Source organism: Petaurus breviceps, unplaced genomic scaffold (genome assembly GCF_028583685.1).
Source record: "Petaurus breviceps papuanus isolate PSGF00001 unplaced genomic scaffold, PetGlider_PUasm1.0 90466, whole genome shotgun sequence".
Lineage (NCBI taxonomy): Eukaryota > Metazoa > Chordata > Mammalia > Diprotodontia > Petauridae > Petaurus > Petaurus breviceps.
The window spans coordinates 1,653,845-1,674,529 of record NW_027187260.1 but is presented as its reverse complement, the minus strand read 5'-3'; the positions used below and the strand labels follow the sequence as shown (position 1 = coordinate 1,674,529).

Here is a 20,685-nt window from a genome sequence, read left to right as displayed (position 1 = left end):
ATATATAAATGGTTTCTAAGTAAAATGTATTAATACTGAAAAATCCAGGGAGGATTAACACACTAAATTCAGTTATTCATTCTGTTTATTGAATTGAAAGAAAGGGAATACAAACAATTTGTTAAGTGCTGTGCACTCACATGGAAAAAAGTAATTAATTTTTTTTAAAAAACCCTAGTAAAACAAATCAAAAGTTAATGTTTTAATTGAACAAAAAAAATCTTTAAGATATGTTTAATATACTACACATTTATTAAAAAAAAAGTTAACATAGGGTGTCCTGTAAATAATTAGTAAAACAAGTGAAAATAAATAGAGACCCAAAGTTCTTATGCTTTAATATAGCAAAGAAATTTTAAACTACTAAATATAATCTGAGGAAAGTAATAAAAAAAAAACCCAGAAAATTTAAGAACGCAATCCTTTGAAACATTTAATATCAGTCCATAGCAAATAGTCATTACATACCCAAAGCTCTAAGTGTTAACTAGTTCCACCACAACTTCATAAAACTCTTGACAATTTAGAAATCTTGGGATCAACAATAAAGTTCTTTTCTTGATCTCTACAGCTTGGTTTGTAAGTACATACATGCTTTGTGGATCCTTTTTTTCCCCATACATTTTCAAGGAGCCAATAACTTTTTTCCATCTGTGCCTAAAAATGTTAAGATTAAATTCTAGCACATTTGCCCTATTAATGAAAATGTCTAAGTAAAAGATGGGGCACATTTAATTTCAAGCTTATAAAAATATACTAGTATCATTAACCAAACCTTAAAGTTAGAGAGGGCACTTCACATATGCACAAGACTTGAAAAGTTTTTAATAAAACATGACAAGTACCTAGAACAGTTGGTTCCATGACTTATGTAGTCCTCTCTATTTTTCTTTCATACACACATGCACACAACACACACACACTTTTTTAAATATTCCTTCAACTATTTTGTTTCAATGAATCCAGATTACCTGGACTAGGAAGGTAGGAAATGGGATTTATAATTTTATTTTAGCAACTAGAGGGCAGCTACTATAGCAATAGCTTAACACCACTGAAAATTTTTCAGTTACTATCCTATTTTTAGAAATTATCTAAGTGTTAATGAAATTTTGCCTCTCTTAAAAAAAAAGTAGCAGTTTCCATTAAATCACAGTTACTAAAATGGACTCAGGTACTCAATTTTTTGAAGGGGGGAAACCAAAAAAGGAGAGTTGCTACTAGTTTAAATTGTAGAAAACAAACCCAAATAAATCAAATGCAGATTTTATACATTTTGGAGTTGGGGCAATAAAGGATATTAAGAAAAATGTCTTCTTTCTCCCCATTCAAAATCAGCCATTCTTCTGCTGTGAAAGATATGACATGGATATTTTTCCCTTCAGTGTATCAAAAGATGTACCATACATTTACCCACTGTGAGGCAGAGGTGGTAAGGTCAGTTCTGGTTTGCAGGAACCAACATCCTAAAAAAGAAAATTTCAAGATGGGGAAGGGGTGGGAAAGAAGAATTTTCTATTAATGTCATGAAATGCCACTAGAGGCAAAACACTCCTAATAGCAAATCACTTAAACATTACGTGTGCATTTCAGATTAAGAAAAATATCAGTGAATTGGATGGTTTAATTTCAAGCTTAATGGTTTAATTGAAGCTTCCTTCAAACATTTATCGTTTTTATTTAAAACTAGGGAATTCACTTCCCTTTGGCTAGCCAGTAATATGACCATAGCCCCAAATGAAGCTGTGCTCCATCTTTAAACTACTTACCTTATTCAGAATTTACCTCGCCAATGGGAACATAAATGTAGTTGCCGTGACTTTTATCATAAACTATTAAAATAAAAAATAAAACTTATTCTGAATATCCCATTACCCCTTCCCCAATTCTACCCCCCCTCCCCCAGAACCTCCACAGCCCTAAAATTTGAATATTTCATACGGACAAATTATTTGGGAACAAGAATCTTTCATCCTTGCTCTGGCCTTAAAAATACCAGACTAGAAACATTTTTAAGCACATGGAAATTAATCTGCTACTAACCTGATTTTTTTGTCAGAGTCAAAATCTCCATTTTCATATGTGCAAAAAGTATTGGTACTTTTCATTTCACACATTTACTAATATCTTGTGGTTGGCTTGCTAGAAATCTAAGTTGCTTTTCTTCATTATAAATTCTACAGCAGTTATCAAGAAGTTTGCAATTACTGTCTGTGGACTTATTGATTATTCTGCCGGCAGGGTTTTAAGTACCATAAAATCCTAGATTGCTTCCCCATACAAATTTGACCTTTCTATCACAGTCACTACTGGTATATGTAAGAAACAGATGTTAACAGTGAATTGGCACAGCAAAGTACCAGAGAGTACAGGAAACTGTCGGTAAGACAATACACTTGGAAAATGAACTCGCCTAGCTGCTATAGAAACCTTTGCATAGTTAGTTGTGTTGCTCCACTTGAAGGGAGCTGTGTTCCTGTAAAATGGGCTTCCATCTCCTCCTCTTCTGAAGCATTCTTACTGGACTGTACTTTTAAAAGTGCACTTTGAAAATTCACAAATTATGCAGAGGGGCTGGTCAGAGAGGGATTTTTTTTCCGTCCAGATTGCCTCTTGAATGGGTGTGAATTTCAATGTTATAGATGTACCCACAGCACTCTTGTAACCAAACTTGTAAACAGCTGTGGAGTTTCTACAGCTCGTAATTTACTAGAGATGTTACTGCAGAGACTAGGGTGTATTAACGGCTTCAGGGTATACACAAATCATTTAAAATATGAATGGTCTGAACTGTACTGAGGTAAAGAGAAGTTGCCACTTAGTTATATACAGTTACCAATAGATTTTTATTCAAGCTTAAAGTAAAAAGTAATTTTAGTTAAGAAAAATGAAGTACCAGATAAGCTGTAACATATAGTTCTTATTCTAACTCAGAAGTATCAAAACAGACAGGAATTCTTTGATTCTCTAAGTGGCGATCTCTGCAAAATGGAGAGTAAAGACACTATGAAAATCTTTAAGGTTATATACCAATTTGATAATCTGTTGACCACGATCTATTAATTTCTCTCTTACTGCAAGCTTTGGGGTGAATCTATGTTACTTTAAGGCCAATTTGTGTTTCTCTCTCCTCCCCCACCCCCCATATTATTCCTCCCACCAACCAAGTTTTTCCCCCCTCCCCCCCAAATAATGGAAGAATCCGTGATATCCAAGCCACCCATGCTTTCTCCTTCCCCATGTGGATTCTGGAGAAGTCTATCCACAGTAGTTAACTATAATGTAGACGACTGGTCCTACAGGGAACTGTAACTCCAGTTCAAGACTTCTACTGATCATGATCTTTCACTGGGTTCATCCTGAAACCTTTTCCCCTAACCAAAAATTGTGGTCTACCTTATCTATCTTGTCCTTTACCTGAAAAAGAAGGGAATTTCAAGGGAGACCAAGTGTGCCATATTCAACTGTGATGGGGTAAAAAGCACAACATGAACATCAGGCTCTTGGCTTGTTTTCAGAAGTGTAAAATATTCAAAATAAAAGTGCTTTTTTGTTTTTTGTTTTTTTGTTTTTTACAAAGGAAACCATTCCTTATATTTAAAAACAAAAACCAGAAAAAAGAAATCTATCCACAGCACCAGTTTAGAATGAGGTCCAGTATGGCAATATTTTAAACTTCAACTTAAAAGGGGTATTCTTTAAATCTATGCATCCCTATAGATCAAAACATTAAGGAAAAATCCGTAATGTAGGGGAAAATGGATGTGTTTATAAACTCAATATGTATTATAATCTGGATATGGTCCTCTTCTTAAATTACTTTTGAGATTTAAAAAATGTAGCCAAGATTGTAGCATTTCTCTAGGTTTCTATTATTTTTCATCTTTTGGTTTCCAATTTCATGAAAAACTTGGATAAGTTTTTGAGAAATTCTAAGTTGACCTTTGTTTTATTCTATCATGTTGGTTGTGCATCTAAAAGTTATTTTTTATTCAGCATTTTTAAGATGAGTGATGGCTGTAAGAACAAAAACAAAAGACCTCAAAAATTTTACTCAATTGCCTGTGTAAAGTCCTTCTGAGCACTGTTTCTGACCATGCTTGTATGGTACTCCAGAAGATCATCAGTTATACTGCATATCTATGTCATAGATGACACTGTTTTTAAGCTGGTTTAAGTTCCAAATGTATACAAATGAAGTCACTTTAATCCTATAAATACTTCTTAATTTATTTAAAAAAAATTGTGCTGTTAACCCTTTACGGGGCAACGAGCTATGTGAAAAGTACAAAACTTTTTGTCAAATGTGATATTGAGAGTGCTTTTGACATAGTTCACTGGTTTATCATCTGGATCAGTATATACTGCGCAACGGGCAAGGCTAGAATCCATGAACCAAGCTGCAAAGATCTCAAGCTAAATAAGGCGGAGAGATTTAGAGAAACAAGAGAAGGAAATAACTTTCCTATCCAACGTATACTCTTCAGACTAAAGCACTCTTTCTATCAAGCCTTCTAAACTGTTAAATAAAGTTTTCCAAACAAGCATTTAAACTTCATTACACAGAAGAGCAACAAGAATGGTAGCCCGCCAGACAAAAAGGCAGGAAGGAAAAAAATATATATACTGAGTTCAATGGGTAGCCTGAATGTAGCACAGTTCTTCACAACCGATGGGGGGGTAATTCAACACGGTGTCCAACAACGTTCTAACGACGTGCTTCATCTCAACTGGTTACTATGAAGCAAGGTGGTAAATGTTTGGCCCCGATCGGGCTTCAGAAATGGTTCTTTTTTTTTTCATGACGAGCATGTCTGTCCAGCTATCAATCATGTTTGTTTGCACCAAATCCCAAGCCATTTAAAATACGACTAATTTTAAGTTAAACAGAAGTCGTCTGCTCCGAATTCGCCATCAACTATCCATGCTACTGCATTCCTCTGAATGAAGACAAGATGAAATATGTGTATATGGAGGAGAAAAAGAAAAAAGTTGGTTAGAAATTTTAAAAATAGCATGTTTATATACAAATTATAGTATCACTAATAAAATAAAGTTATATTTTTGGCAATATCCATTTCAGTGCAAAAAAAATTTTTAGATACATTTGCCTTTATATACTGGCTGAACTCCAAAGAGAAATTAATTTGTTCCCATAATAACTAAGAGTTACTTATATCATTGCTACCCTAAGTTTTACTTTTGTAGGCCATACAGACACAATACAGAGAAAGAGTACACCAAGAGATATTTAAATGGAAGGGTAAGATGGAGATTTGAATGCTGGCTGTTAAAACATTTGTTTCCTCACAATTACCTTTTTTTCCACACTGCAGAAATAAGGTTTAAATCAATATAACACCATATTTCACTTAAGGGACAAATACTATAGATCTTTAACTGTCACTCCTCTTTAAACTGTCAGATTTTTTTTCTCTAAAAAGTTAATATAATTTGAATAGTTATTAAAAACACTTATGGGGCGGCTAGGTGGCAGTCAATAGAGCACTGGCCCTGTAGTCAGGAGGACCTGAGTTCAAATCCTACCTCAGACACCTGACACACTTACTAGCTGTGTGACTTTGAGCAAGTCACTTAACCCCAACTACCCTCTAAAAAGCAAAAACAAAACAAAACAACACACTTATACACAAAGATATACCTGTATTGCTAGAAGGCATAAAACTAGGACTTGAAAAATCTTTTTTATATCTCATCAGAGATCATGGATCTCTTCTTGGCTATTTCTATACTAGGAAAGTGTAGTTTTGAGATAATAACCAGTTTAATAGAGCTAATCCTACATACAGGTCTTGCTAAATTCTAGCACAACACCTAGCAATTTCATCATGGGCATTTTGGGTACAATTTTACTGGAAATTACTGAAGTTTGCTTTGTTCTCCTTCCTCATATTCTTTTGTTTTACTATCATGACAGTGCAAATAATTAAATAAAAATAAAAGCCTAGAGCACAGACATTCCTGAATTCTCTGTGAGTTTCTCAGTTATCACTATACCTACTTCAGTCTAAAGTCCCAGCTAAAGACCAGGAGGTCCCTCTGTCCTGCAGATGACTCAGGAAACACCTGAGCCAAATGCAGTCAGCACCTTCTTTCAGTTTTTTTTTCCCCAGAGGATCTTCTAAGATCCATTAAGACCCTCCTCCTCAGCCATCCTAGTTTGGGTTCTTAGAAGATGAAGTGCAATGCCACCTCTCTCCAACCCCTTTTTGTTTTTATTCCCCTAGAAGATTAAAGTTAATTTGGCTCCTAAATCCACTGCTGGAAGTCTTTAATCAGATGCTGCTCAAGGACTACTTGTTAGTGACGCAGATGAAATTTCATTATGTGGGTAGGGGGCAAACTATAATGATCTCTCAAGTCTCTTCCAACTATATTATTTGAAGCAAATTTATTGAATCTTTCCTTTGTGATTACATGGATAAAACACATCAGATAACTTGCTGTGGTGTGTGGTTATACCCTCAGAGGCATCTCTAAAGCAAATCACTTAAAGATCTATTCTGTCACCCATATGGATTTCTTTGAAGGAAGAGCAAAAGACTAAGACAATTGTTAGAAAACTCCACATCACCACAACACAGATTCATAAAGCATCTACCCATCCTAGAGGTTTCAGAATTGCCCATAGGGCAACAGATGGCAAAATGAGCCTGACCTTTCACAGGTAGGATTTTCTAGAAGTTAAAGTCAGAATGTCCCATGATAATCTAAAGATGTAAAACTGTCAACCAAGATTCTGAGTAGAAAAATGGTAAAACAACAAAAAGAATTAGAACTATTCTTCTCCCTGCCTTGGGCCATTTTTTGCATGAAAGCCAAAGGTAAACTAAATGCTTCTGTCAAAACCAAGATTAATTTAGTTCCTTCCAAACAAGCTAAAAAAAATTCACATTAATAGCTACCAATCATACTGAAACTGCCACTAAATCACCTAAGTAAAACTTCCTTGTTATCTTATCACAACATTCCACAGGTTCAGTGTTCTCACATTATAACCTAACCCACCATTCTCCTAATGCTTCTTCATTTCTTCTCTAAAGCTTCATCTTTAACAATTCCCAGTTAAATGAAGAAGCCCTATTGAAGCTCAAATCCCAAGTCACATGGCTGAAGTAAGACCTGTAACAGTCAAAAACCCTTTTACCACTGGAGAATTTGAATATCAACTAGCTGCCAATTCTTCAGATGCTCCCTCACAGCAATAATCCCTAAACCTTGGGCTGCACACCAAATCCAGACTCTCTTCTTCATCTCCTTAATTCTTGACCCTGTTCGACTCAGACAAGAACCCTATGAAAATGTACCAGGCTTTACCAGTTTGGGGCACCTTATTCCATCTGGAACCCTCTTGGTCTTGACCACCATCTTTCTCAACCGTCTCCTTAATGTAATTTTTTTTTTTGGCTTTTTTTTTGAGGGGGGAAGGCAGGGCAATTGGGGATAAGTGACTTGCCCAAGGTCACACGGCTAGTGTTAAGTGTCTGAGGCAGGATTTGAACTCAGCTCTTCCTGACTCTAGGGCTGGTGCTCTATTCACTGCGCCACCTAGCTGCCCTTAATGTATTTCTTTGTGCTGATTCATCTCATACCATGTTTTCTCTTGTAGTGTTCTGCCCTTCCTTTGTACTGTACCTTGGAAGACCAAACCTCATTCATTAAGATATCACCCTGGCTTCATTTTTAGATTACACATGATTAGATGCAACTAACATATAAGAGGTACTAAGTAAAAAAAAAAATCTACAATCAAGATCAGTGGAAAGTCTAAGGCAGACATTTCCATTTTGTATATTGGTTAAAGATCATTTAGTTTTAGTAAAGTCATTATGTTAACTTGGATAATGTAACTTTTCTGTATCCTTCAGTAATGAGCACAGTGACTTACACTTGGTGGGTATTTAATAAATATCTGCTGAGTAAATAAAATTGGGTAGCATCTATGGCAAAAACAAAACTTTCTAATATATTGGTATTTAATTATATGTAATTTAATAATATATTATTTATATATTATAATTATATATAATATAAATATATTATAATTATAACATAAAATTATATGATATATATAACATAAAATATAATAATTTAATAAGTATATAATTAGATGAGGTTGAGGGAGTTCTTTTCAAATCTACCCATAAGAACCATAAAAAGGTTGTAAATATGAAATTAAGTGACAACAATATTTAAAAGAATCTCTATGCAAGACCACTGTACAGTACTCAAAGGACATTTCTCTCCCCAACATACATTCCACATACATTTACTTCAAAAATATCAATGATTATTGTAACCAATATGTACAATCCAGCTTTCACTGAAAAAAAAATAAATCTCAGAATGCTGTAAATGGTGTTACCTTCAATATCCTGGTTGTCTACAAAAGGTGCTGGTCCCCATATTCTAACTGTGCCATCATCTGAAGCACTGGCCATCATGGATGGAATCTGTGGGTTCCAGCTCACACAGTTAACTGTGCGTGTGTGTCCTGTTAGCTCTGCAATTGGTAGCTCACTACGTTTGTGCCAGATGTATACTTTGTGATCTGAATAAAACAGCAATTCAGAGAAAAAAGAAAAAGAAATTTGCATTAACCACTATCATTTAACATTTTCAAATTATCCTATAGACCTAACAATAATACATACAGATATTGACTAATAATATAGCTTGACAATAAATGAAGTTTGTGAAAGATTCTCTTAAGCAAATATTCAACATCATCATCTTTCCTTATAAAGGTGATATGATCAAACAAATAATACTTCATCATTCCCCAATCGATAAGTGGTCAAAGGATATGAACAGGCAGTTTTCAGATAAAGAAATCAAAGTTATCTATAGGCATATGAAAAATGCTCTAAATCACTACTGATTAGAGAAATGCAAATCAAAACAACTCTGAGGTACCATACCTCACCAGTCAGATTAGCTAAGATGACAAAACAGGAAAATGATAAACGCTGGAGAGGATGTGGAAAAATTGGAACACTAATGCATTGTTGGTGGAGTTGTGAACTGATCCAACCATTCTGGAGAGCAAACTGGAACTATGCCCAAAGGGCTATAAAAAAGTGCATACCCTTTTACCCAGCAATACCATTTCTAGAGCTATATCCTAAAGAGATCATACAAAGGGGAGGAAGACCTGTTTGCACAAAAATATTTACAGCAGCTTTTTGTGGTGGCAAAGAATTGTAAATCAAGGGGATGCCCATCAACTGGGGAATGGCTAAACAAGCTGTGGTACATGAATGTAATGAAATACCACTGTGCTATAAGAAATGAGGAGCAGACACACTTCATAATAACCTGGAGAGACTTATATAAACTGATGCTGAGTGAGAAAAGCAGAACCAGGAAAACTTTCTACACAATTACAGACACATAGTATCTGTGATGACTAACTTTGACAGACTGGGCTCCTCTCAGCAATGCAAGGTTATAAGACAACTCCAAAAGGCTCGTGATGGAAAGGATATCCATATCCAGAGAAAAGAACTGTGGAGTTTGAATGCAGATTGAAGCAAACTACTTGCTTTCTCTTTTGTGCTTAGTTTTGTTTTGTTCCTTCTCACCATTCACTTCACTGGTTACAATTCTTCTTTACAACCTGACATGCTGAATGCAAAGGTATTTGTAGAGCCTATATTAGATTGCATGCTGCCATGGGAGGGGGGTGGGGGAAGGGGAAGAGAAAATTTGGAACTTAAGGGATTGTGGAACTGAATATTGCAGTAAAAATAAAAGTAAATAAACAAATTCAATAAAACAAAATAAAATAAAAATTAAACAATAGTTCAAGGATCTGTGATTTTATTGCTGTGTCCCTGATTCAGAACATAGTTTCTGAGAATTACTATGGTCCAAACTTCATCTGCAGATGGATACACAGCCATTGGGCCCTTACAGCTTGGTAGAACATATTAGAGCTTATGCTTTGAGAACTGAAGTTCCCCTCCATACCAAAACAAGGCAACAGAAGACTTTTGTGGAGGGACCACACCCATAATGATTTGAAAAAGATTTTCATCCACCATAGTATGATGCTAACATTAAGATAATAAATAAGTTCTTTGAACCTAAGCAGATCAAGGATAAATTAATTTTGTCTATGTATATAGTTATTTGTCACTCACCTGTTCCCACAGTATATATTTGTGACTTGTGATCATGAAGTAATGTAACTGATTTTAAAACTTACACCACACTGAACCTTGTCTTTCTCAGTAGTTACCTTTGTGTCTACATCCAGTTCAAAGTACTATCTTACTTTTAACAATGCTGGGCAGACTGGTAATAAGATTATTATTCCCACCTAATAAGAAGGTTAAGAAATCAGAACTTGAATCCAGATCTTTTGAATCCACATCTCCTTCTCAAGTCCCTAAATCATGCAAGAAAAATCCACCATATTACATTACAGCTGTACCTAATTTTTAAATTTAAAATATTAACACCTATTTTGATTATTCATTTCACTGACTTAGTGATAAATTAATTAACTTAAAATGTAGTGCATCTTCAAAGCATGGAAGATTAGCTACTGCTGAAGGTAGTGGAAAACCAAATGCTTTTTAGCTGTGGGGATTGGTAACCCAACATGAGGAGGGGCTTTTGCTTCCAAATGTTTAAAAGCTGACTACTTATTAATTTAAGATAATGATATGAAAGAGATTTGAAAGGCATTTGCGAAATATTTTGAGCAATGACAATACTGGAGTATGTAGTCTCTCAAGGTAATCATTATGAAGGAGACACATTCATCTTCATTTAAGAGTTCAGTATATTTGTCAACTAATTCAGCCAGTCAAATAGTTGGTCAATAAACATTAAGCACCTACTACATGCCAGGTACTGAGTAGTCACACTCTTTTATAGTTATGACTCATATGCAGATACCACATTTCAGCAATGGACCAATTTATTTCTTTTTCTGAGTGGTAATAATTACATTTCTACAGCACTTTCCAATTTACAAAATATTTCCCACACAATAAGCTTATGAGAGACATGAATCCATTGATTCATTCAACAAGCATTTATGAAGTGCCTGGATAGGCACTGTGAATAGAAACAAACGAATCTGCATCATCAAAGAACTTAAATTCTACTGCAAGGAAATATGAAGGGATAAGTAAATACAAAACAAACACAAGGAAAATAAAAATTGTTTTGGAGAAGGCACTAGTAACTCTGGAAAGAGGAGGGGATTAGAATAAATTATTGAGGGAAGCTAGGGATCCTAAGAGGTGGATGTGGGGAGGAAATGCACCCCAGGGATGTAGTCTATACAAAAGATGGGAGATGGGATTTGGTGTCCAGGGAATAGTATTTAAGTCAGTTTGCTTGGAATATAGAGTGAATGAAGAAGCATAATGTGAATTAAGTATGGGAAGGATGAAGCTGGATTGTAAAGAGCTTAAAATGCTAAAGAGGAATTAGTATTTAACCCTAGAAGCAATGGGGAGCCAACAGACATTAATGACCAAGGTTAACATTGTTAGACTAGAGAATATCATTAATCAAGAATTAAGAATATTACTTTGTCATCTATGTGAGGTATGAACAGAAGCATGGGACTGAAAGCTAGAGGACCAATTAGGTGGCTATTATAATAGTCCCGATCAGAGATGGCAAGGGTTGGAATGAGGACAGCAGTCATGTGAGTATAAAGAAGGGGATGGATATGGATATAAGAGATGTTGTGGTGGTAGATCAACAACATTTGGCACCTGAAGTAATAGACATAGAGAAAGAGGGGAGAGGTAAGCATGACTCAATTAATTGCAAACTAGAGTGACTGGAACAATGGTAGAACATTCAACAGCATTAACAAAGTTAGGAAGAGAAGAGTTCTGATTTTGATATATTGAGCTTGAGATGCCCATTAAAAAGTTAGTGATGCATGCCTGGAACTCTGGAGAGACTTGCTTCATAGTTATTTGGAGAAGAGACAGTTGAAACCAATGTCCAAAGAAGCTGATGAAATCATCCAGAAAGTAAAGAGAAAAGAGTCTTGGGCAGGGGTGGGGAACCTGTGGCCTCAAGGCCACATGTGCCCTCTATGTCCCTATGTGTGGCCCTTTGACTGAATCCAAACTTCACAGAACAAATCCCCTTAATAAAAAGGTTTGTTCTGTAAAACTTGGACTCAGTCAAAAGGGGACATGTAGCAGGAGAACAAAGACAGGGCAGTGTTAGGAAAATGAGGAAGAAGAACATACCCAAGAGGAGGGGTAGTTGATTGTGTTAGATTCTGCAAAGAGGTCAAGAAATTTTAGGGTTGATAAAAGGCCATTAGGTATATCAATCAATATCAGTGATAATCTTGGAGAGAATATAGTTTGAGTTAAATGGTGAAATTAAAAGCTAGGATGCAAGGGGTTCAGAAGTTAGGGAAGAAGTGGAAAGCAGTGTGCAAAAATAGGTTTTCCTATTTGTTTTGGTTGTGAAAGGAAAGAGATATAAAAAATGACAGCTTGAGCAAACAGTTAAGTCAAATAAAGTTTTCTTGGAATCTTTGTAGAGAACAATGGTTAAGATTGTGCCAGCAGATAGGTGGGAGTTGAAAATTAGTAGGAGGCGTGGTTGTGACAGGGTAGGTTCTGAGGACTAGTTGCTGGAAGAGATAGGAATAAAAACACAAGATGGGTTGGCTTTGGGTAAGGAGAAATAGCTACTTTATTAGAGACTGGATCAAAGGAAGAAAGGCATGGGGGTGGGGTAGATGTATGTGAATGAGATATTAGAAAAAGAAGCAGTTCAAAACAATAGCAAATAGCCCCTAGGGTTAAGTATGAGTCGAGGTCTATCCCTTGCAAAGACAAAAGTGGGGCCAGGAGAGGTTTGAGTAAAGAGGAAAAAACTGCAAATAGTCACTGTTGGTTGTGGGCTCTCCAACTTTGGTCTTAAGATCCTTTTATACTTTTAAGGCCCCAACAGAGCATTTGCTTATATGGGTTATTTCTATCAATATTTACATATTAGGAATAAAAAAACCCATTAAAATACCAATAAATATAAAATAACAATGAACTCTGTACTTTTAACATAAACTTTATGAAAAAAAAAAAAAACAACAACCCTGGAATAATTTAGTGCGAAAGAGTGGCATCGTTTTACATATTTTTGTAAAAATCTTTAATGTTGCATTGGCATAGCAGAAGACAGATTTTCATATCTGCTTCTGCATTTGATCTATTGCAATGTTATTTGGAAGCACATGGAAAAAATTTGGCCTCTCAAAGATATGTAGTTGGAAAAGGGTGGAGATGTTCCAATAGGCAAATAATATCTTAGGTTGGCCTAGTGAACCTCCTGAAAGGGTCTCAGGGATCTGCACACCTTGAAAACTGCTGAGGTAGCATAATAAAAGCATCCATTAGGAAAGCAGGAAAGATTGATCACCTTACTGCAATAAGGGACCAGTTGAAATTAGATAAAAAAGAATTTGTAGTGGACCCATTCACTGTACACGCGTGACCCTGGTTATTTCATATTTAATTCGTTAATGTCTTTATCCAAGTATAAGAAGAGGATTTCTTTTCCTAAATTAGCACTATGTTTGCATGATAAGCTTTTCTTACCACTTACCAGACATAACTTTTAAAAGAGAAAACTTAATTTGAACTAAGAAATACTCTTTACTATTTGACACCCAATCAAATGAAAAAGGAAGTTATCCTGTTATAGTTATCCAGTTTGGAGTATTCATGCTTTGTTATCAGAGAACTTAAGGGGTTTGATTTACTATAGAATGGCCTGGTGGTTTCAGAATGCTGTCTGGTACTTAAAACAGACATGAAGATAAAGATTTTGAATGATTTTAAAAGGTTCTATTGTTTTAATAAACATTGAGCTGCAAGATTTATATAAAAAAATCTGAGTAATTCTATATTCAATTCACACCCTCCCCCCAAATAAACAAGAGCTATTTGCAGAATAGTTTTGTTTATTGTGACAGATTTATGTGCTGTCAAAGTCAAACGTTACATCACAACCAAAGCACTGCTCCTCTCAACCTCTGCCTTCTGTCATTCCACTGCTTTCCACATTAAGACATAAAACCTTCTGAAGTTCTTTACTTTTCCTTGGATCTTTTTTCCATCTATATTTTTGTTTGCTTTAACATGGTATGTCCTTTTCCAGCTAATTCTATTCTCTTTGATCCATCCTGCACACTGAAACCTGACTGCCTCTAAGTAAACCATAGAAAACATGTGTCTACAAATTTAAAATCTGAGACTGGATTAAAGCAAGTTAACAATTATAATGCCATTGTCTCAAACTGGTAAAGAGAGCCAGAGGGAATTTTGTTTCCTAATTATAGGGTAGAGAGGTATACTACTGTTCTGGCCCTACAAAATAAGGGTGCCTAATAGACAAGATGAGTTTCAGAGGAAACTCATTCAAAAGATGTTTCACATATGAGGAGGAAAAGACACAGAGATTGTAGTAGGACAAGAATGATTCAACAGAAAATGACTGACCAGAACAATGAGGAAGCAATGAAGTCACAGAAAGAGATAAAAAGCTTACAAGACACAGTGATTTTTGAAAGCTATTGTATACTCTGAACCTAAGGCAATGCTGTGAGATGAAGTTGCAGACTAGCTGATGATCTACATTGGTAGAGTGTTTGCTTACCCAAAAGGAGTCTACAGAAGTAAATGACAGATACTAATCAAAAATGACAAAAAAATATTCAGATTTAAACTTCTTCTTTTCTCTCTCCACTTCAAAGGCTGACCTGTCCATGTTAATCTTTGATTCTCTCCTACCTCCCCCAAGAGGTAATGTTCCCCTTCTCTTCTTGCATTTTCCATTTCCTGTTCTTTATTGGTCTTGTCCCTTCTATCTACAAACATGTTCAGGTCTCCCCAGCTGTACTTCTGTCCCCCCAATATCTTCTCTCAAACACTGTCTCTCCATCAACTTATATGTTCCTCCACCTCTTACAATCTGCATTCATTCTACCCTTCCACTTTACTGAAACCCCACTCTCAAAGGTCACTAATAACCAGGTTCCTAATTGCCGAACTTAGTGGATACTTCTTAGTAACTGACCTTTCAAAACTTTCTGAGGATGTATCCAGTGCTTTGCACAGAGTTGCTACTTAATATTTGTAGAAATGAACTGACCGCACCGTTCCCTCATCCTTGAAGAGCTCTTTTTCCTTAGCCCCCACAATAGCACACTCTCCAAGTCCTTTTTCTGGAATGTCTCTTTTGTTTCTCCTGGTGGTCTACTCTTCTGGCTTCAAGTGTCTCCTTTATTCAGAAGACTCTTAAAACTAAGTATCTAACTTCAATTTGTCTCTCAAGCTAGGATTTTAAAATATTTGCCAGATATTTACACTTGGGCAAAGAACTGGAAATTGAAATGTCCATCAATTGAGGAATGGCTGAAGAAGTTGTGGTACATGAATGTAATGGAATACTATTGTGCTAGAGAGAAATGGACAGGTAGATTTCAAAAAACCTGGAAAAACTTGCATGGACTGATGTTAAGTAAAGTCTGTAAAACACATTGTACACAGTAAGAGCAATACTATGCAATGACCAACTTTGACAGACTCAGTTCTTAGCAATACAATGAGCCAAGAGAATTCCAAAGGACTCATGATAGAAAATGCTATCCACCTCCAGAGAAAGAACTGACTGATGGAGGCTGAATGCAGTTTGAAGCATATTATTTTCACCTTATTTTGGTTTTTTTTGTGGCTATTTCTTATTTCACAACATGACTAATGTGGAAATATGTTTCCATGATTGCACATGTATAATGTATCTTGAGGAGTGGGAAGGAGGTGGGGGAAAGAAAAACTTGGAACTAAAAATTTTTTTTTTTTTTTTTGCTTTTTGGAGGGGGGAAGGCAGGACAATTGGGGTTAAGTGACTTGCCTAAGGTCACAAAGCTAATAAGTGTTAAGTGTCTGAGGCCAGATTTGAACTCAGGTCCTCCTGATTCCAGGGCCGGTACTCTGTTCATCATGCCACCTAGCCACCCAAAAACTCAAAATCTTATAAAAATGAATGCTGAAAACTATCTTTACAAAAAATGTAATTGGGAAAAAAATACTATTAAAAAAAGATTCTTCCACCTGTTTATTCTAACAAATTTAACATATGCCCAAATAAAGTTATCTTCCCTCCAAAATCTGTTCTTCCTCCTGACTTTTCTTACATCTGAGAGTGGTTCCATTAGTTTTCTAGTAATCCACACTTAAAAACCTATCACCTTTTACTCTTATCTTTCAGTCCACATTCACTCTTGCAAACAACAGGCTGCTAAGTCCTATTATTTTGATATCTACTCAATAAGTTGAATACAATCTGTCCTTTCCACTCTACCAACCTTGTTCAAGCCTTCTCAGTTACACTATTACAAAAGCTTCCTTACTTGTTTCTCTGCCTCTGGGCTCTCTTTTATATATTTTGTTAAGTCAGATGAATTTTTACAGAGCAAAACTTTGATCCTGCCAGTGTTTAAAACAAAAATCCTTAGTGCTTCTCCATTACTTATGAAATAAAATAAAATCTAAACTCCTCTGAGTGGCTGCCAAAGCCTAAGACTTGTCCCCAACCTATCTTTCCTTATGCTCAAGCAAAACAGGGCTACTGTCTACTTCCTGAACACCATTTTCACCGCTGCTGCTACCTTTGCTCAGACCATCTTTTCTTCTTAGAAAACACTTATATTTTCCCCAAATTCACTTGTTACACATTCTTCCAAGTCCAGAGAAAATACATCTTTTTGATGAAGCCTTTCTTGATTCCTCTAGCTTGAAGGTTTCTCTTCCTTCTATACCAATCTCACTGTACTTCCATATTCTAAATTTGCATTATAATTATTTACATATGTTTTATCTTTCCTACTAGATAAATTCTATTAGGTAGGGGATGGTTTCTAGCACAAGACTGGCTTTAAATATTTGTTGAAGGAACGAATGGTTGAACTTCATCTTACGCCAAAATCTAAAGCTATCATTTCCAATTTCATCTTGAAGGCAAGATAATAATGCAACAAATATGCCATAAATTTTAGTCCCAAATCTGCTGATGTCCGATTGGCTGTGTGACCCTGGGCAAATTGCTTCATTTCTCTGAGTCCCAGTTTTATGTGTAAAATGAATGGGTTAGATCATATAATCTCTAAATTTCCTTCTGGCTCTAAAATAAAATGCGATAGTATTTGTGATACCCTGACCAATTCTCTTCTACAAGTTTTTTTTTATTAGAACCAGAATGTTACTGTAAAAGTTGTTCAGTAAATATAATTCACCTCAATTTGTCTAGTAAAAATTTAGTTTGCAGCAGTATCCTATTAACCTGAGGGCTGAAAATTTAAATCAACTACAATAATTAATGCTTGAATGCTTTAGCTGGTAACAACTGAATAAAAAACAACAGGAAAATACTTGTTTTGTATTTGGCTGATTCTTTAAAATTTAATTTATGTAAGATTTTGATGGTTACCATAATTTACCTTTCATGATTTATTTTTTTATACTTCTATCAGCTTGGGAAATTTATTGAATCTTTTACATTTTAATTCATAGTGATTCTAATATCTGTGTAGATCCCCAGATTTTCTTGTCATCACAGCTATCTTTGCTATATAACAAACACATAATAGCTATCATTATAAAATAAAAGTTTAGCACAGCACCTAAGAATGACTGATGTGGTTTATATACCTTCATTTTTGATACTTATATAAGTATTTGAGATGTCATTCCCATTTTACAGATGAAACTCGGGTCCAGGAAGGTGAGGTAACTATAAGGGCAGGAGAGGAATTTCACCAGTATCTCAAACATATTATCTTCCCCTAAACCTGATCCTCCTTTTATACTAGTGAAGACCCCACCATTCATTGTCACCTTGGAGATTCATCTCTGACTCCTCTCCTCCTTCTGCCCCCACAGCCACTTTCATGTTGTTCTTCTCTAGGCCAGGCTTTCCTTATTTTTCATTTAGACCAGAGCTTCTTAAACTTTTTCCACTCTCCTTTTTGCATTTTGGCAACCTTAATTGGGCATTGTGTGACCTGAGGGCACTTTCAGGGCAAAGTGCACAGGCTGTGTGTTTAGAACTCAATGTGAAGAGTGCTGCCAGAAATACTTCAGATTCATTTTGCATTTGATTTTTAATTAATTTTTGGTTGTTGTGCATTCAGAAACCTTTTATTGTTGCCTAATTTTTAGAGAACCCATGGGGTCATGACCCACAGTTTAAGAAGTGCTGACTAGACCAGGGTTGGCAAACTATAGCCTGAAGGACAAAAGAGCATTTAAAAACACAATAAATCTTATTTTAAAAGGGTAAAAATCATTCTTAGCTTGGCCATTCAAAGTGAGGTAACTGGCAGAGTTTGCTAGACCAAGATATCAGACTCCCAAATAGGGCCCTTTCCCATCCATCCTGAACACAAATATTAAAGATAATTAAGGTATAGAACCTGACAACGTCAGTTTCCTGCTCGGGAATCTCCAGTGGCTTCATACTGCTTATAGGCTCAAATACTAACACCTCTACCTTTCAAACCAAATGGCCTATTTGCCATTCCCCAAATAATAACATCTCACCCTCCCAGCTTTGTGCTTCTAGACAAGTTCTCCCTGCCTGGAGAACACTACTTCCTTGCATTGAACTATGTGAATCCCTAGTTTTTTTTTTTTTTCCCAAATCTGAGCAAATATCATCTCCTTCATAAACCCTCTCCTGATCCTTCCACCTTCTAGTGCCTCCCCCCGAAATTAACTTAAATTTATACAGTTACCTATATAGCTGACAAAAAGTAAACTCCTTGAGGACATTTTTGTCTTGTATCCCAAGACTTAGCATTGACATTTATTAATGCCTGGTGCTCAACAAATGCTTGACTGATATGTATCCTGACTTCATGTACAGCACACTGATACTATAGTTGAAACACTGAACACAAAATGATCAAAGCACTTCCAAGTGACAAAGGAGAAAACCTAATCAAAAGAGTGCAGGCATAATTATAATCAGCTTGCCTAAAATGCTAAGGGGAAGAAAAATTATACTATCTAGATTATCACTGACTTAAAAAACTGAAAGACATGTCCTGCTATGACTGATAGGACCTTCACCAGATAACTTTTGAAAATCATAGATGAGTTCAATTGCACTCACCCAAGTAAAGCATAAATAACAATGAATTTTTGAACCTCACCTTACTTCTAAAGAAGCATCAATCTAATGAAATGACTCTTAGAACTATGAAAAAACAATGATTTAATCAATCTGATGCATAGACCTGAGAACCTACCTCCCCTCCTCCTACCTAACACACACAACCAAGATTATATGCTAAGAATTTAGCATCAGGAGAGCTTTAAGTCTTTGAATGACTGCTGCTACCAGGGAATAACCTCCTATACATAAAAACAATGGATAGGAATCAGATCTGTGATTTCATGGGTAAAAGGAACATCTGAAGAGGAAGCTCCTTCTTACCAATGTAGGTCAGGACCTTTTCTAACTTAAGAGTAAGTCTTGGGGCGGCCAGGTAGCACAGCAAGTAAGAGCACCGGCTCCAGTATTGAGAAGACCTGGAGATCGAATCCTGGGCTCAGACACTTAGCACCCACCCAGAAACACCTGGCCGTGTAACCTTGAGCAAGTTACTTAACCCCGATTGCTTAAAAAAAAAAAAAAAAAAGAGAGACTAAGTCTTGGAGTCACTGCTCAGAGCACTGAGAGGTTAAGTGATGTCCCAAGGGTCAGAAAGGCAGGATATATCAGAAGCCAGCCTTGAACCCACAGCCCCCCTGGCCTGGCTCTGAGGATGGCTCTCCATCCCTTCTACTCCATTTTTTTTCATCTACACATATTCAAAATCATTATGGATCTTCAATCTGTCTAAGTACATTAAAAATGGCATTTTATTACAATCACACATAATATTACCTTCACTGCCACTAGCGATGAAGTCTTCATTATGGCCTCCAAAACATGAGTGAATTGTGTAAAATCCTTGTGTAACACCTTGATACTTTCTCACTAAAACTCTGTCTTGTAAGTCCCATAAATGAACTCCCTATAAGCAAAAGAAACCATATGAGTTTATTTTACCTTAAAATAATATTCTTTTTTCTTAGTTATTTTTGTCATGAACAAATGAAAGTTATCTTTTGATAAAATTCAATGTTATTTTAAGTATCAAAGATATAGCAATTTAATATTTGGCAGAACTATTTCTAGCCATGTGCATATAAATTAAAAAAAATCACAATTAGTATTCCATTTGAAGAAAACATCTTGGAAAATTGTTATAAACTTACCTGAGTTGCTACATTTAACAAAGCTAATCGGCCATTTTTTGAAATAGTAAAAGACATAATAGGGTGATCTTCTTGTACTCTGTAATAAGAACACACAGAAAGAACACTAGTCAGAGTGGTAAAGATTAGAACATATTTAAAATTTCCCAAAAGGGCAAACCTTCTCAGATTTTTGGTAAAAAGAGCACAATTGTGGGGCAGGTGGCACAGTGAATAGAGCACTAGCCCTGGAGTCAGGAGGACCTGAGTTCAAATCCAGACTTAGACACTTAACATTTACTAGCTGTGTGACCTTGGGCAAGTAACAACCCCAATTGCCCTGCCTTTGCCCCTCCAAAAA

The 20,685-nt window shown here is 35.8% G+C and overlaps 2 protein-coding genes across 4 annotated transcripts in view; both read right to left on the bottom strand.

Annotated features, from left to right (window-relative positions):
* The window catches only part of NVL (nuclear VCP like), a 604,731-nt gene that overhangs the window by 149,556 nt on the left and 434,490 nt on the right, over window positions 1–20,685 (bottom strand). The gene's annotated exons all lie outside the window — the stretch shown is intronic.
* WDR26 (WD repeat domain 26) overlaps window positions 2,823–20,685 on the bottom strand; it is a 48,498-nt gene continuing 30,635 nt past the window's right edge. For both annotated transcript variants that reach the window (XM_069062591.1, XM_069062590.1), the window contains exons 11-14: window positions 20,346–20,424; window positions 19,972–20,101; window positions 8,387–8,572; window positions 2,823–4,940 (exon numbers count right to left, since the gene is read on the bottom strand). In XM_069062591.1, coding sequence (XP_068918692.1) covers window positions 4,915–4,940; window positions 8,387–8,572; window positions 19,972–20,101; window positions 20,346–20,424 — 421 coding nt within the window. In that variant the 3' untranslated portion in view covers window positions 2,823–4,914. The remainder of the gene's footprint in view (window positions 4,941–8,386; window positions 8,573–19,971; window positions 20,102–20,345; window positions 20,425–20,685) is intronic.